Source organism: Ceratotherium simum, chromosome 33 (genome assembly GCF_057802395.1).
Source record: "Ceratotherium simum simum isolate JZ-2026a chromosome 33, ASM5780239v1, whole genome shotgun sequence".
Lineage (NCBI taxonomy): Eukaryota > Metazoa > Chordata > Mammalia > Perissodactyla > Rhinocerotidae > Ceratotherium > Ceratotherium simum.
Window position 1 is genome coordinate 17,655,785 of NC_141932.1, and position 18,375 is coordinate 17,674,159.

General features: G+C 41.4%; 1 protein-coding gene across 1 annotated transcript; it reads right to left on the minus strand.

Annotated features, from left to right (window-relative positions):
• On the minus strand, window positions 1–17,833 carry LOC101404240 (uncharacterized). The gene is made up of 5 exons (XM_014795134.2): window positions 17,641–17,833; window positions 17,005–17,075; window positions 14,489–14,583; window positions 11,435–11,561; window positions 1–5,095 (listed from the first exon to the last, which is right to left on the minus strand). The coding sequence occupies exons 1-5, from the start codon at window positions 17,658–17,660 to the stop codon at window positions 3,228–3,230; spliced, it is 2,181 nt and encodes a 726-aa protein (XP_014650620.2). The 5' UTR covers window positions 17,661–17,833; the 3' UTR covers window positions 1–3,227.
• Window positions 17,834–18,375: the final 542 nt, after the last annotated feature.

The following is an 18,375-nucleotide window of genomic DNA, read 5'->3' on the forward strand; positions in this document are numbered from 1 at the left end:
ACATCTGTGCCAATCTTCCTCTATTTTATATATGGGACGCTGCCACAGCATGGCTTGATGAGTGATGCGTTAAGTCCGCTCCTGAGATCCAAACTAGCGAACCCTGGACCGCTGAGTCAAAGTGTGTGAACTTAACGACTACACCACGGGGCTGGGCCCTACACCTGCAGTCCTATCAGTTGTGAGGACAACGAATCATTTAGGTTTCATCTACTGAGTTTTCTGTTACAAATTACCTTGCCTTGAGGAAAGAGGACCTATTATGGTATCTTGTGACAGGAAAATAAAAAGAAACGAAATGAAACAAAACAAAAATGAAGGCACTGGATTTCTGATGTCAAGTGTAGAAGAGTTTCACACAGACCCGAGACTGCCATCCTTAGAAAGGCCTGCTTGGGAGGCTGGCTCCTGACCAGTGTCTGGGTACTTGGATTGCAGGAGGATTCCCACCATTCCCTGATCAGAGGAGCTCACAGTGCCTAAGCTGTTTGTACAATGTGGTTTATGCTGAATAGCTATCTTCCTTCTGAGAGTCTCTAATTTTGGTACCTGCTAGGCAGAGTACCTACGCTGAGGAGCCTCCAAAAAAAACCGAGGGCACTGAGGCTGTAATGGGCCTCTCTGGGAGACATTACGGGTGTGTTATCACAGTTTAGTGCGAATTTAGTACATTGTGTGATGCCATAGGGAGAAGACTCTTGGAAGCTTACACCTGATCTCCTCCAAACCTCATCCTAGGTCCATTTTCTCTTTGCTCATTTTACTTCATATCTCTTCACTGTAACAAATCATAGTCATATGACTAGTGTCTTGTGACTACTCCAAGCAAATGACAGAACGTGGAGGTAGTTTTAAGGACCAATACACCACACAAATTGAGACGGCATGGACCTTAATAAGTACTTAGCATCCTGTGAAGGTATGGCCCAGAAAATCAACTGTGGAAACCTGTCTCCCCAATTAGATATCACACGCTGTGTAAAGTCCTTTAACCAACTACACTGAAAATATCAGCATCATGTCTGATATGGAATGGCATCTAAACCTGCTCCTTTATCCTACTGGTTCCACATCCAGAGGGTCCACTATTATGCTGTTCTGTCCTCATGCACATCTTTTCAATGGGAAATCTTTTTTTTTTAAATACCTCCACAATGTATGTATACCCATTTTGTTTCTAGCTCCAGGATTTTCCTCTCTCTGTTGTGGATTTATACTTAAAGCACAGCATGCGTAAATTATGAAGATACAATTGCTGAAACTCATCAACTTATCTGTGTATGCAAAACGACCAGGGAATTTTTCATTTTTCTTTTTTTTTTTGGGAGGAGATCAGCCCTGTGCTAACATCCGCCAATCCTCCTCTTTTTTTTTTTTGCCGAGGAAGACGGCCCTGGGCTAACATCCATGCCCATCCTCCTCCACTTTATATGGGACGCCGCCACAGCATGGCTTGCCAAAGCAGTGCGTCGGTGCACGCCAGGGATCCGAACCAGCGAATCCCGGGCCACCGCAGCGGAGCGCGCGCACCCAACCGCTTGCGCCACCGGGCCGGCCCCTCATTTTTCAAATTGGCTTCCAGAGTCTGTTCCTTCATTATGATCTTGTGTGCCACGTGACAATACAGAACATTCATATTATGAGGTCTTAATTACAAGGGATAATTATTTGGTACTTTTTCAAATTCTACTGTAATAACTTACTGCTTTAGTAATATTCAATGTCCAATGAAAAACTAAAACATAACTTATGAAATTATAAAATGAAAAAATACCATGAAGTGCTCCTTGCCAAGGAAAATCACTATGGAAGAGTCTTCCTTTACATGTCATCTTATGCACGTACACATATGCTCACAAACATTTATGTTTGATTACGCTATGAAGGCTACTATCTATGATCTCTCAAAGCCCATATTATGTACTTCTTCTGTCATCACAGATATCTGCCATAATTTCAGTGGCTTTAGGTTAATATAGGAATATATCAAAACTCAAATTCCCACAGACGTACACTTATGTCCACTTTACAAAATTCAGTGACCACATCGATGTGGTGCTCATCTCTTTGGTATTTTAATCTCATAATCATAACTTCCAATTATACAATTTCCAGATCAAAGAGATGTACAATCTATATAATGATATATACTCCTTTCCCAAAATCATCCTTTACTGCTACCAATAGGGAAAAGCATATAAATGTCAGTCTTGCCTCAATAATACATTTCACAAAATTATCAAATTCCCACAAGTTTTTTGAGTATTCGTTTCATGGGTGGTGTGGGGGAAGAATACAGCATAGCCCCTACCTGAGAAGTTTTGATAAAAGAAATGCTAAAGTAATTATAAGGCAAACATTTCAAAGTCAGGATAGAAATGCAGAGAATTAGAAATCAATAATAAATTCAAGGTCCACTAAGAAAATTTTTGGCATTGGTAACTACTTGTGACACTTTCAAAGGGTTACAGTAAACCCTGCCTTAACATTGATAGAAAAAATCGATTGTGTAATATGTAGTAAGTAACCTGTTGTAAAGTTAATAAAAATTTTTTCAGTCTGTATTTTCAGAAAAATCACAAGATAGTAAAATTTATACTGTACACAATCCTTGGAAAACTAGGCAAGGCTCCAAATAATGAGAACCCAACTTGAGAACAGAGACTGTGGGGAGGACAGGAGCCAACTGAAATAGGGTGATACCATATTAATACTGCAGACTGTAATATTGACTGGTTTTCTACATTTCAACTGATGTTTATTTCCCTGAATTAGTTTTATTTTGCAAGTTTCCTTCTCTGCACACAATTCACATATACTGTACATCTTCTCCTTTTGGTTTATTTAACAAACAAGTGTGGAGCACACCAACAAGTGCTAGTCAGTTAAGGTTACGTAGATTTAGCAGCAAAGTCCCTGCCCTCATGGAGCTTACACTCTAGTAGACATCAATTCTGGCACACCCATCACTACACACTTGTTAAAGCCCAGAACAAACTCTTTTCCTTTCTAAGTACCATCTCCTAAGTGACATCTGACAAATGTCAAAGTTCTGAATGAAGCTTTAACTGCACCACTTACAAGGATTCTCTGCTGTGTGGTCTGGTGAAAACTGAGATATGTTCATTTATTGCTTAAACACCAACTAAACTGGAACAAATATTTTCTCTCCTATGAGATTTCATGATTATAAGAATTCGAGTTGCACATGACTTTTTAAAAAAACATCATTTTGTAGAACTTCTTTCCTCTGACAATTCTTTAATGTTCTTACCTCTCTCATCAGTTTCATAAAATGTACCTCCAACGTGAATTTTGTGATGACTTACAAGATTTGATCTCCAACTGAAGCTCTTACCACACATCTCACACTTGTAAGGTTTCTCCCCTGTGTGAACTCGCCTATGATACTGAAGTTGTGAAGACCGACTGAAGACTTTCCCACACACCTCACATTTGTATGGTTTCTCTCCAGTGTGGACACTCTGATGAAGCTGAAGGCTTGAGGCCTGACTGAAGTGCTTACCACACTCTCCACACTTATATGGCTTCTCGCCTGTGTGGACCCTCTGATGCATGTCAAGATTCAAGCTCCACTTGAAGCCCTTCCCACACTCCTCACATCTGTATGGCTTTTCTCCAGTGTGGACTTTTTGATGGGCTTGAAGGTGTGAACTCCGACTGAAGCTCTTGCCACACTCTTCACACTTGAATGGTTTTTCTCCACTGTGGACTCTCTGATGGGTCAGAAGATGTGAGGCCTGACTGAATACTTTCCCACACTCCTCACAATTATATGGCTTCTCTCCTGTGTGGATTCTACAATGGATTTTAAGATCTGCTCTACGACTGAATCCCTTCCCACACTCTTCACACTTGTATGGTTTCTCTCCGGTATGGATCAGCTGGTGAATCTGAAGTCGTGAACTCTGATTGAAACCCTGCCCACACTCCTCACATTTATAAGGTTTCTCTACACTGTGGGCCTTCAGATGGATTTTAAGATATGAACTCTGACGGAAGCCCTTCCCACATATCTCACATTTATAGGGTTTCTCTCCTGTGTGGACCACCAGATGAACTTGATAATGGATTTTCATCCTGAAGCTCTTCCCACACTCATCACATTTGTATGGTTTCTCTCCTGTGTGGACTCCCTGATGGGCTTGAAAACTTGAACTGTAAATGAAGCCCTTACCACACACTTTACATACATATGGTTTCTCTCCAGTGTGGATTCTCTGATGGGCCTGAAACTGTGAAGGCTGAATAAAGCACTTACCACATTCCTCACATTTATAAGGTTTTTCTCCTGTGTGGACCCTCTGATGGATATGAAGATTTGAGCTACAAGTAAAGCACTTCCCACAGTCTTCACATTTGTATGGTTTCTCTCCCGTGTGGACCATGCAATGACTATTAAGTGCTGATCTACGACGGAAGTTCTTACCACATATATCACATTTGAATGGTTTCTCCCCAGTGTGGATTCTCTGATGTTCCTGAAGATGCGAAGCGTGGATGAAGGCCCTCCCACATTCATCACAATTGTAAGGTTTCTCTCCCGAGTGTAATTTGCAATGAACAGTAAGTGTTGATCTACGACTGAAGCCTTTCCCACACTGCTCACATCTGAATGGTTTCTCTACGGTGTGGACTTTCTGATGAGTTTGCAGACGTGAGCTCTGACTGAATTCTTTACCACACTCATCACACTTATAGCGTTTCTCTCCCGAGTGAACTCTCTGATGAATACGAAGTGCTGAGCTATAACAGAAGCTTTTTCCACACTCACCACATGTATGAGACTTCTCTCCTGAGTGTATTTGTTGATGAAGATCAAAGTTGGAGACATCACTGAAGGCTTTTTTACATTCATTACACTGGTAAGGTTTCTGGTCTGTGTGAGTTATAGATAATCCTGCCCCAACCTGGCCGGGTGAATCATCTTGTTTGAGGAACTGAAAATTCTTTATCATGGAGTCTTGACAGCTGGTTAAGTCACTTGCAATTTGTTGCCCAATCTGCCAGCAGGAAAGCTCTTCATGTGGTTCTGCTTCTGAGACAGTCTCCGTCTCACTTTGGATCTTGCCTCCTGTAAGGACAGAAAATTCAGAGATGTTGACGACCGAAGGCTTTGCTCAGTGTTTTCAAGATTTCCCATTTAGGAGTGAGCACGAGACCTAAATGAATCCAGTTTGTCTTTTCCACTGGGTATCATGGTCTCTGGTTTGCATGCCCATGGAAATGAAGAGGTGGTCCACTTGGCTCCTATCCACTAAGCATGAGACCCATTAGTCTACCAAGTTCCTATCTGAGGTACAGGTTAGAAGTCAAAGACTTAATTTTAAAAATTGACAATATGATACAAACTGTCAATTTAAGGCCATTTCTATTAAATTTCAAAATCAGTCTAGAATCTTGGAGAGTAAATTATGTTGTTAATAAATTATGCAGATACAAACATTATGTAGATAATAAAATATAAATCAACCATAACTTGAAGGAAAAGCAATAACATAATCAATATTTTTTACTTTGGGTTCATGTTAGATATCCTAATATCAAATACCTTGAAATATTTATATTTATATATTCAAAGTGTTCCCGCACAACAGAAATTCTGCACAATATGTACACCTAATCTTATTTTTCTGTATTGATAGACATTAAATGAGTTGGCAACTATTACAAACTTTTGACCCTTTCTAATATAATTTAAATTTAGAAAAGGGTTTTCTAAAAGATTTACCCTTAGGGGTATTGTAAAGTTCCTATATTTATACAAAGATATCTAAACATTTAGAGATTACTTTTTCAATAAGGTTTTCAAATTAAAAAGTACTTCTCTTAAAACTCAACAAGAGGGGCCAGCCCGGTGGCATAGCGGTTAAGTTCATGCACTCTGCATCGGCGGCCTGGGGCTCGCCAGTACGGATCCTGGGCGCAGACCTACGCACTGCTTGTCAAGCCATGCTGAGGCGGTGTCCGACATACAGCAACTAGAAGGATGTACAACGATGACATACAACTATCTACTGGAGCTTTGGGGAAAAGAAGGAAAAAAGGAAGAAGATTGGCAACAGATGTTAGCTCAGGGCCAATCTTCCTCAGAAAAAAAAAGTCAGTAAAAAAAAAACAAAACTGACCAAACCCTAAAAAAAAAAAAAAAACTGAACAAGAAAACAAATAACCCAATTAAAAAATAGGCCAAAGACCTTAACAGACACCTCACCAAAGAAGATACACAGACCGCAAACAAGCATATGAAAAGATGCTCCACACCATATGTCATCAGAGAAACACAAATTAAAACAATGAGACACCACTACACATCTATTAGAATGGCCAAAATCCAGAACACTGAGAACACTAAATGCTGGTGAGGACGCGGAGCAACAGGAACTTTCATTCACTGCTGCTAGGAATCCAAAATGATACAGCCGTTTTGCAAGACAGTTTGGTGGTTTCTTACTAAACTAAACATCCTCTTACCACGTGATCCATCAACTGCACTCCTTGGAATTTACTCAAATGAGCTGAAAACTTACGTTCACACAAAAACCTGTACATGGATGTTTATAGCAGCTTTAGTCATAATTGCCCAAACTTGGAACCAACCAAGATATTCTTCAGTAGGTGAATAGATAAATAAACTGTGTCTATCCACACAATGGAATATTACTCAGCGCTAAAAAGAAATGAGCTATCGAGCCATGAAAAGACATGGAGGAAATGTAAATGCATATTGCTAAGTGAAAGAAGCCAATCTAAAAAGGCTACATACTGTATGATCCCAACTATACAACATTTTGGAAAAGGTAAAGCTATGGAGATGGTAAAAAGATGAGTGGTTGCCAGGGGTTGGGGAAGAAGGAGGAATAAATAGGCGGAGTACAGCAGAGTTTTAGGGCAGCGAAAATACTCTGTACGATGCTGTAATGGTGGATATGTGTCATCATACATTTGTTCAAACCCATAGAACGTACAACACCCAGAGTGAACCTGAATGTAACTTATAGATTCTGGATGATAACGATGTGTCAATGTAGGTTCATCAGTTGAATCAAATTATACCACTCTGGTGGGGGATATTAATATAGTGAGAGGCTGTGGGTGTGTGGGGCTAGAGGGTTTATGAGATATATCTGTACCTTCTCAATTTTTGCTGTGAATCTAAAACTACTCTAGAAAAATTAACTCTATAAAAAAAAGTCTTTTTTTAAAAGAACAAAGCACTTCTGAAGAAATTTTTACAAAGGAGAAATTCACTCTCCTCTCTGTAGGAATGGTCAATTAAAAGCTGCCTCTTCCTTTGATCCATGACACATGGATCCTCCTTTGACACATGATAAAGAGCCTCTACACAACTCTGCCTGGGGTCATTTTACTGGAAAGTTACTTCAACGTCAAGGTGACTAGAACGGCTGGAATGATTTGCAGGTTTGGGAGTGAATCTCTAATCAAATACTGACTAAAACACAGCATAAAGCAGAGAGTGGAACTTCAGCTCCTACTGGCAAGTTTCCTTCTTGAGGACAAAAGGGAAATAAAGTTGAAAAGATAACATACATTGTTCTAAAAGCTGACAGTCATTCAGATCTCTAGGGGAAAAAAAAGTGGAGGCTAATCTTTTACAATGGAGACAGAGCCTGGGAGAAGGAAAAGACGAGGTCACGGTGTAAACTCTAAAAGCCAAGCCTATAACTGGATTTAGGTTCTTCTGGAACTCTTCCAGACAGACACGTGGATGGCTCCTCACATCTTTCAGGTTTCTGCTCAGTGTCAGCCCACCAGCGAGGCCTCTTCACCACCCAATGTAAAATAATAAATCTTGTCTCCACTCAATTGACCTCTGGCAACTTCCTTACTCGTTATTTAGGTTCTTAGGTTTTTCCCACATGACACACTAAGTCATTTGTTGTTTAATGTATGTCTTTCCCACCACAACACAGCATCAAAGAGGGAAGTGTTTTACACCTTGTTCATTGAACACATTTTATACTTTCCTAGTTTTTTTTTTTTTATTTATTTTATTTTTTTTTTCCCCCCAAAGCCCCAGTGGAAAGTTGTATGTCGTAGCTGCACATCCTTCTAGTTGCCGTATGCGGGACTCGGCCTCAGGATGAACGGAGAAGTGGTGCCTGGATGCGCACCCGGGATCCGAACCCGGGCCACCAGCATCGCAGCGCGCGCACTTAACCACCAAGCCACAGGGCCGGCCCTATACTTTCCTAGTTTACAACCCTGTTCAGAACCGTACCTGGGGCATGGTGAGTACCCATACATGCAGGTTGAATAAATGAATCCCAGTTTGACCTTTTTGGTGAGAGTTCAAGCCAAGTCCTAGGAAGAAAACATCTTTTCTGAGTCAGTTACTTGAACCAGGAAAGGGACAGAAAATTGCAGTTTTGCTGGGAAGCTGAAAAGCTGAACCAGAGACAGGAGTACACGCAGCACGATGTTAACGAGAAAATCAAAGGTGGCAATAATCCCTTGGAGTGAAAAGAAAGCAAGAGGGCATATCACCGGTTCCTTCCAGAGCTTCTGGACTGTCTCTTTGAAAACAGAGTGTGGAAAAACTTTCGATGGAGATAAAGTAGCCTATCGTGACAGTTTTTCAAATTGAAAACTGCAGCCCTCTAGTGAGCTGTGAAATAAATTGAAATGCTTGTAATAAGCATTCAGAAGAACCAGGACAGAAACTATCAGAGCCTTGTCATCAACAGGAAAGGGTCACTACATGAAATGCCTACAAAAGTCACATATATGAATCGACAACACGCAACATGTTTGTTCTGGTTACAACGAAAGACGCGTTTCTTACTATAGCTCATGCGCAAAAAAACTTGAAAATGTTGGTTCTAGAAATTACCCAGTCCTTAATGAAACAAATCGTTCAAAGGAAAAGATACATTCCAAGAGTGGAAGCTTTAAAAAATATTGCTAGGTATGTACTTCTTGCTAGGTAATGTAGTTTATGGTTATATTTACAAACCGACCCTTAAAAATAGTTGTGTGAGGGGGACAGGAGGTCTCTCTGAGGATGTGACAATTTTAAGTGGGAAGTTTCCTGATTCTTTCCAGGTTACAATGTTCACTAGTTGAAAAAACACCAAATCTTTATAGAAATCACGGGGAAATTACATGAAATCTATATTCTTTAACATTTGCTGAATTGCTAAATTTGTAGAAAACAAAAGCACAACAGATTTTTGAACTAGAGATACAGGCAACCTTCAGGTGTGTGTCTCATGTCATTTTCATCTTAAATCTTCCCCCTCAAGGACAGAGAAGGGGAAACCTGGGGGCACTGACACGGATAGGCCCTTTGAAAGAGGTGAATGGGCTGCAGATGGCAAATCTTCAAGGGAAAGGCAGCTTGAAACCTGGCTACTGTCTGACACTGTAGGAAATAGAGCTCCTTCCCTTGTGTGGAGGAGCTATCTGAGAATGAGATATCAGAATCCTCATTGCAAAAGTATTCTTCCCAGAAATGAATATGCCCCCTATGGATGTCTCCAGGAGAGCCACAGGGGAAACATGTTCCTCAGTGTGGTCACAACCACAATGCTTACAAGTTTCCCTGGGATATAGGTCAAGTGCGTGCACACACACAAATTCATGCCGACGGCACCTAAGAAAGTAATTAAAATGGGAAGTAATTGGATAGGCATGCATCAGTAGACAAAAAATGTTCTGCCACATCCTTCATTCATTCTGGTTTGTACATGACCTGTAGGTATCCCCATGACCCATGGAGACACTGAGGTCTCCCATCCATTAACACAATCACTAAGTCAACAAATATTTACAGACACCTCCACAGAGCAGACTCTTCTAGGCACTCAGGATGGAGCAGTAAACAAGAGACAGATAGATTCCTCACCCCTGGGATCCCACTCCAGTGCAGAGAAAGAGGCGATAAGCCAGTAAACAAAAATATATGAGACACAATAAGAGGCAGAATGAGGAGAGTAAAGAGAGGACGGGATTTTACAGAGGGTGGTCAGAGGAGGCCTTTCTTGGGAAATTAAAATTGAGCAGAGACCTGAACGAAGTAGGGAGGGAACAGAAGGATTTTAGGTGAAAAAGTGTATCTGGTGGAGAGAGTAAGTAAGGACTCTGAGGCAAAAGTATCTGTAGTAGGCAGAATAATTGTCCCCAATTATTCTAATTGTGGAGCCTAGAATATGCTAGGTTACACGGCAAAGGGGTATTAAGGTTGCAGAAGGAATTAAGGCTGCTAATCAGCTGATCTTAAAAAGGAACACTATCCTCTATTATCCAGTGGGCTCAATGCAATCAAAACAGTACTTCAAAGAGGAAGAGGGGTGCAGAAGAAGAGCAGAAGAGGGAAACGTGACTATGGAATGGGCAGACAGAAGTGATGTTGCTGACTGTGAAGACGGAGGAAGGGGGGCCACAAGCTACGAAATTCGGGTCACCTCCAGAAGCTGAAAAGGCAAGGACACAGATTCTCCCCTAGAGCCCCCAAAAAGAGATGCAACTGTGTCGACACCTTGATTTTAGCCCAGTCAGAACCACGGCACACTTCCGACCTACAGCACTGTGAGGTAATCGATGTGTGTTGGTTTAAGCCATGAGGTCTGTAGTGATTTGTTACGGCAGCAACAGGCAATATGGCGTCCCTGGCAGGTGTGAGAAAGTGCAGGGAGGACAATGCAGGAGGAAGAGACAGAGCGAGAGGGAGGACGGGAGACGTATTCAGAAAGGCTGTGAGGATGCAGAGCAGACGACAGAGGACTCCAGGAACCACCTGAACAGGTTTTAAGAAAAATAAGAAGCCATAAAGGGTTTTGAGCAGAGGAACAGAAATCTGACTTCTATTTCCTAAGGATCACTTTGGCTGCCACGTGGAGAGCAGACTATAGGAGGAGAAGTGGGGGAGCAGGGGGACCAGTATGGAGGTGGTGGAATAGATATGTTTGGAGGGGTGATGCCCTGTGCACATGAGAAATCATATATTTAAAATAAACACACTAACAGTACAACTTACTAGAAATTTGGATTCCTCCTGCTCACTGATCAATTAATCAATAGCAGTGTTTTCCAAATATTTTTAAAAACATGATCTACTTGAAGAAAGACCAATATTTCAAGACCCAGAAACACATGCATAAATATATAGGAGAAAAACCTATTTCTAACCAATGTCTATTTTCATTAAATCTCCTCCCACTGGTTCTTACATCACTCACGCAAATGGCCAGAGTTTTTGCTGCCGTGTGTTCCGTTCTTCCTAACAAACTAGTATTTTCTACCTTATTTTGTTTCATTGAAAATTGCTGGTACAATAGTCAGGTCCACAAATGCAGGCGACCATTTCAAGATCCTCACAGCCTTGAACACCTGAGGACACAGAGCCAATCCAGGGAGCCGATATTCGGTTAGAGAGGGCTCATGTCCTCACCCACAGAGAGCAGGTTCCTGAAGTTCTCCAGCATCACGTCTCGGTACAGCTGCCTCTGGGCAGCGTCCAGCAGCCCCAGCTCCTCCTCCGTGAAGACCACAGCCACATCCCTGAACACCACCGCCTCCTACAATACCAAACACATGTAATCTCAATCTTACAACCAATGGCCACTTGAAAAGGGACAGCACAGAGAGGGTGGAGAGGATGGGTGGGAAGTGGTTCCAGATTTTGAGGGACTTAAGTCAATTTGTAGACTTCTCAGCCTTCTCCTTCTATCCTGTCAAAGCCACACACCGATTTTCCTCAGCCACCAAAAGTATGACAATGACAACTGTCCTTGTATGTTTCTTTTGCGCCCTCATTGAGGCTACTTACAAGTAACCCCCAAGAACTTTAAATATGCATCCTGGGCTACACGTGGTATACTTTTCGGTGAATATTGCCTATTGCCCCCAGAAGCATTTAGCAATTTAGTCCAAACATATCTGATAGCACCCGCCTTCTTCCTCTCACACACACAAACCCTGGATGCCATCACTGTTCTTTAATGTCCTCCAAACTAACAAGCTTTCGGTAACCTGGGTGGGACAGCTATGCCGTTTGTCCTGTGTAACCTCCAGGCACACACCACATCTCTTAATTGCGGCATTCGACGTCATGCTCTGGAGCCAGCACGGCTCAGTGCGGTTCCCGAGGGTCTTTCCCTTTCTAGCCATGTGACCTCGGACAAGTTTGCCTGCGTGCCTGAGTTTCTTCTGTGTAACGGTCCTTACATGACAGAGTTCTTTCAAGGATTAAATAAGAGACTATCTATAGCATTTGGAACAGGGTGTGGCACAGAATAAGTGCCTAATAAACATGTGCTATTATTATTTCTTCACATTAACATTAGCTATTTCATCTCATTTCGTGGCTGCGTATTATTCCAGGGAACTGATGATCTATATTTATCTGTTCTAAATAAAGAACATTTAATTTTACATATTTTTCTCACTATAATCCACCCTGCAAAGAACATCATTTTATGTAGATCTTATTTCCCTGATTATTTAAAAATAACTGCAAATTAAAATTAAAATGTCAAAAATAAGCAGGTTTAAAATTATGATCATATAATGGCAGATTTTTTCCCACTTCCCCAATCTTTCAAGAGAAGACAAATACGCTGATTCTCCATACAATGGCCAGGAGAGGGTTAGAAAATTTCTTTTTCCTGTGGTTTTGGTACTCTGATTTGGAAGAAAAATTCATTTTAGTATTCCCACGTATTTGATTATAAATTAATACAATTACCTTTTCAGATGTTTATTAACCATCTATGTTTCTCCTTTTGAACATGCCTGTTCATGTTATTCATATTCCGTTGGATTTTTTTCTTTAACCTATGCATAAGACTCCTATTACGGATTCTGTCTTTTTTGGGGGCATCTGTATGGTAAATATTTTTGCCCCAGCTTGTTATTCTTTCTGGTAATACTGTGTAAGGTGTCTTTCGCCAAGGAGAAATTTAAAGATTTTATGCGACTATGCTACCGGCTTGTCTTGTTGTGACTGGAGCGCTGAGCACTTCGGTGCACCTGAGGAGGCACCGTGACGGGAAGGGAAGAGATGCACCCCAAGGAGGGGGTCGGGGAGGAGCAGCCCACCTGTGGAAATCATCACTCAAAAGGGCTCCCCAGACACCCACCTACAGGGCACAGGTCCCAAAACGAACTCTTCCTGTCCTGTTTCTCCTCTTTCTCTCTCACTCGAGCAGAATGCCCAACAGTCCTGACCCTTGGTTCTTGTGTGAACCTGAACAGGTTTCCCATATTTCATGTGTTTAAGATGAAGACGAGACCAAAATCGCCTCACTCAGCTGCTCTGAGGGGTAAACGTGGCAACAAAGTGCAAGTTACCGGCAAATCTTCTACTATCACTGGACATTTTAAACTAAGGTGACCTATTACTTTGGTCAAATTAGTTAATACAGAAAAGAACAAAAAAGAAGACCAATAAATAAAATACACACAAGCCATGATTCTTTAGGCAGACCTTATTTCTCTGTCTGATTATTTAAAAACAATCGTAAATGAAAATTAAAATGTCAAAAATAAGCAGATTTAAGGCCAGCCCCAGTGGCCTAGTGGTTAAGTTCAGCACGCTCCACTTCAGCAGCCCGGGTTCGGTTCCCAGGTGGGGACCTATACCACTTGTCTGTTGGTGGCCAAGCTGTGGCGGTGGCTCACATACAAAAAAAAAAAAGAGGAAGACTGGCAACAGATCTTAGCTCAGGGCAAATATTCCTCAGCAAAAAAAAAAAAGTTTAAATTCATGATTATATAATGGCAGATTTTCTTCCCAATTTTTGAGGAGAAAGACAGAATCTAGCTCTTCCTGTGTGAAAACCTCCAATAATATTTGCGTGAAGCAGGAGTGAGAGCCTGCTGCACTGTGCCTGTATTCAGATTTTCCACCTAGTGAACAGCTAACTTGACACATATCAAATGTTCTCTTTCAATACTGAGCTGATAGCACATTGAGGGAAAAAAAAACTGGCAGACTGTTTTCAGAATCAATTTTGGGAGAAAAGGTTTTATGCAGGAAAGCTGTCACTGTAGTGTAGCTTAAAACATTAAAATTCCTAAACCATCTAAATGTCTATGAGTGGGAAGTAGTTAAAAGGAAAAAGGTAGATCAGTTCAACGGGAATGTGACATAACCATAACAAATGAACATTATATATGACATTAAAGGAAAAAAGTCACAAGTTAAAATTAGATGTATGTCATGAATACAAATACAGCTATGACACACACGAGGAAAACAGTATGAGAAAATAAAAGCAGCTAATTTGTCAGCAGGGAAGTATTAAGGTAGGAGAACTGTTCGTTTCTAGTAATTTCTCTACTCCATAAAACAAAAACTAAAATCAAATGCAAAGTAAACTCAAAAGGGACAAAACAGGTCCTCAAATGCCTGTTGTTCTGCTTGAGTTGTCCCAAGAAAAACGTGTGACAATCTGAGTAATGAGGTGGAATTTTCAAAGCGAGAAAAGCAAGCCCTACTCACTTTGAACGTGATCATTTTTCCTCCTGCTTCTGGGGATGTGCAGAGTACTGAGTTACACAGATCCCAGGAAGGCAGAGCTGTGCCTGGCAGAGCACCTAGGAAGGCAGAAAAAAGACATGAGTGGGTGGCCTTGGATGCTGCTCACCTACATGGATGCTTGTTGTGAATGACCACACGAATGTTCATAGCAGCATTATTCACAATAAGCTAAAACTGGAAACAAACAAAATATCAACCTATGTGTGAATGAATAGACAAATTGTGGCATATCCATACAAAGGAATATTATTCACCAATTAAAAGGAATGAAGTACTGATTATGCTACAACATGGATGAACCTTGTAAACATCGTGTAAAGTAAAAAGAAGCCAGTCACAAAAGACTACATGTCACATGATTCCATTTATATGAAATGTCCAGAATAGGCATATCTATGGAGAAAGAAAGTAGGTTAGTGGTTGCTTGGGTATCTGGGAGAGAATGGGGTTAAGTGTAAACGGGCATCAGGCATCCAACCGGGAAAATGAAAATGTTCTCAACTGAATTATGGTGATGGTTGCACCACTCAGCAAAGTTACTAAAAATCATTGATGTGCACACCTGAGATGGGTGAATTCTATGATATGTACAATATACCTCAAGACAATAAAAATAAATGTTTGTTAATCTGTGTCATTTAAATTAGCAAAACTAACTTATGGATTCTGAGTCCATTCCAATATAATATTTATATTTGAAGGAATGAATGAATAAATAAGGGGAGAAATGGGGAAGCTTGTCTTTACAGTAGAATGCCCACTAATAAATCTATCTCCCCATTAAAAACTTTATTAATTTCAAAAAAATTCTAACTTTACAATGGAGAAATCTGACAGACATCACCTTAGCCTAGTGAACGAAGTTGAGTTCACCAATATAGGGACAAACTAACATCCTCTGGCTCCTGTTATGTCGCAGTGACAAGGACACCTCCCCACTTCTGTAGAATCCCTGCCAACAATGCATACTGAACCTAAACATGGCGTATATCAGGTAAACCCCAAAGGAAGGACTTTTTCCAAAATAACTTGCCTCTATACTCTTCAAAAACATCAAGAACAAAAAAGACAAAAGCTGTGGAATCATTCTGCATTAAAGAAGAACATTACGACAAGTATGATAAAAATTTCATAAATGGTTATAAACAAATATACAACTTAAGGCAATGCATAAAATTGGACTTTGAACTGGGGGGAAACCAATTATAAGGACTTCAAATGAAAAAGAGAAGAAAATAAATACAGGACTGTGGATTATAGAGCAGTATGTTACCTAATGTGGTATCTAGCATTATTTAATAGGTAATACTATTAATTACTATTAGTAATAACTTGATAGATGTCTAATATCTAATACATAACATTATTATCTAGTTCAATGTCTAATATTACCAAATATGCGATGCTAAAATCCCATAATCAGCCTCTCCTAAAGCCCTCTTACCAAGACACCTCCTTATTACCCATGGTATGTGGGCTTCCTTCCTATAGAAAGCTAAAACAAGCTGTCATTAAATACAGTATATTCCTGGGGTTATTTGGCTGATGGAGCCACAAAGCAGATAGGCAAAATGTAAACCACTGGTGAATGTGTGTAAAGAGTATATGAGAATTCCTTATACTATTTTTGCGACTTTTCTGTAGGTTTAAAATTATATAAAAATAAAAAAATTTTAAAAATCAGGTAACAGTCATAGGAATAACAACAATAATGAGAATAATAAGGATGATCACAAAGTTATATGGAAGTTCATTAGTTTATTCTTTCTTGGCAGTGTTTGGAAATTTCCATAGTTAAAACACATCAGGGGAAAAACATTAAGAAAAGTATGATAGAAATTTTGTAAAATATTTATAAACAAATGTACAAATATACACAAACGACCACTAAACAGAAATGCATTAGAAGCTTAACAGTTGCTGTCTTTACATTCCGGATTAATAGGTAAAATTTGAAACAAAATTTCTCTCATATTTCTGTAATTTCTGAATGCTCCACAATGACACGGTTCTATAAGAATAAGAAACATTACTTGTAATAAGCAAAACAAAATAGTTGACAATGTTTTAAAAAAACTCATAGAAAAATCCAAGACCATGAGCCTTGCTTTTAAAGGTCCCCCACAATCAAGCCCTAACTACCGGCCTGGTTCCAGGTAGTTCCTATGGCTTAAGGAGAATATATCCAAGAGATTATGAACTCTAGCTCTGAACTCAGACTGCCTACATTCCAACCCCAGCTCAGCCTCCCACTAGGTGGGTGACATTGGGCAAATAACTTACACTCCCTGGGTCTCAATCTCAATTCATAGGGGAAAAAAACCCACCAATACCTCTTCACAGAGCCACAGTGTGGCATAATGTACTTATCGGTATAAAGCCCTTACCATTGAAGTCAGCAGTTAAGGACTAATTATTATCAATACCATGCCGGATTTCTCATCCTACACATTCTCCAAATGCCGAGTGCCACTCACATGGAGCTTTGCTGTCAGCAGCCCAGGAGTCACTCCCTCTGCCTCCGTTTAGTCCTCTTGGAGAAGTCAGGCTGGGGAAAGAAAGAACGCTATGAAATGCCAGGATTGTGTCACCGTCCTCGATAAAAGTTAAAGCCCCCCCTCCCTCCGTGCAAGCTCACCTTCCGAAAAGAGAGGTCAGAAGGGGTCCGGGATTACCCAGCGTCCCGCAGGGATCAGAGAGAAAAGCAAGGGCCACTGCAGCTGGATCTCTGTCCCTAACCCGGGGACCCGACCGCCCCTCGGGAAATTAATACTAACAAAGAGAGATCACCATTCACTATGTGCCAAGAACTGTATTAGGATTTATATTTGTACCACCTTTTTCAATTCCCAAAGTAATTCTATTAGGAAGGACCTAACATCCTTACTTTAAAGAAGAGCAACGAGAGGCACAGAGAAACTGACTCCCCAACGCGAGGAAACAGAAACGCGCGTGGAAGGTTGGGGTGCGGACTGGGCGAGCTGGGAGCCCCGGACACCCTCAAACTAGGCGACACACGACCCGAGCCCGTCCCCGCCCGGGCACGCGAGAACCGCCGCAAATGCAGAGGATCCACCGCGGGAACGCACCCCGCCGCCCGCGCCCCTCCACACCTGCGGTCTCCGCCAAGCATTCTTTTCCCCTAAGTCGATCGCCAGGTCGTTGCGCGTCCCAAGCATAAATCCCAGAAGTTCGGAAGAGCCCGCGAGACGCGGACAAGGGGCACTACTCCACGGAAAAAACAGCGGCGACCTCACACTCCGGGCACGGAAGCGCCCGCCAGTCCACGGAGCTTTTGGACTACACTCCCAGAATTCACCAGACCCGCCTTCCTGAGCGGAAGTGCACGCGAGTACAGAGTGTCTGGACTACGCTTCCCAGAATGCCAAAGGAAAAAACCTCCGTGCGCTCACCTTCCGGGAAGAAGTGTTGCGGCTACAGGAAGCTCCTTGACTACACTTCCCAAAATGCCAGAGCGGAAAGAATTCCACGGTCCCGACTTCCGGGTAGTGATGTGGATTCGTAGATTGGGAGTCTGCGTTACCTTTCCCTGAGTCCTCCAGGAAAGATTCCCTAGACACGACTGCGTGAAGTCGAACTGCCTTCAATTATGACAGGAGTATTCTTGGAAAGGGAACAAGGGAAGAGACACAACCTTCAAAAAATTAACGGGGAATGACTGCTTAGGGGACATTAGATGATTGAAAGGAGGATAATGTTTAGTATAATCTGACGATATGAGGCTAAAACTGAGAGTTTAAAGAATGGACGGGGTAGAATGATTTGGGAGGAGCGATGAGGAGCGAAGAAGATACCAGCCCCTACTCTGGACCCGGTGGTCCCACTGG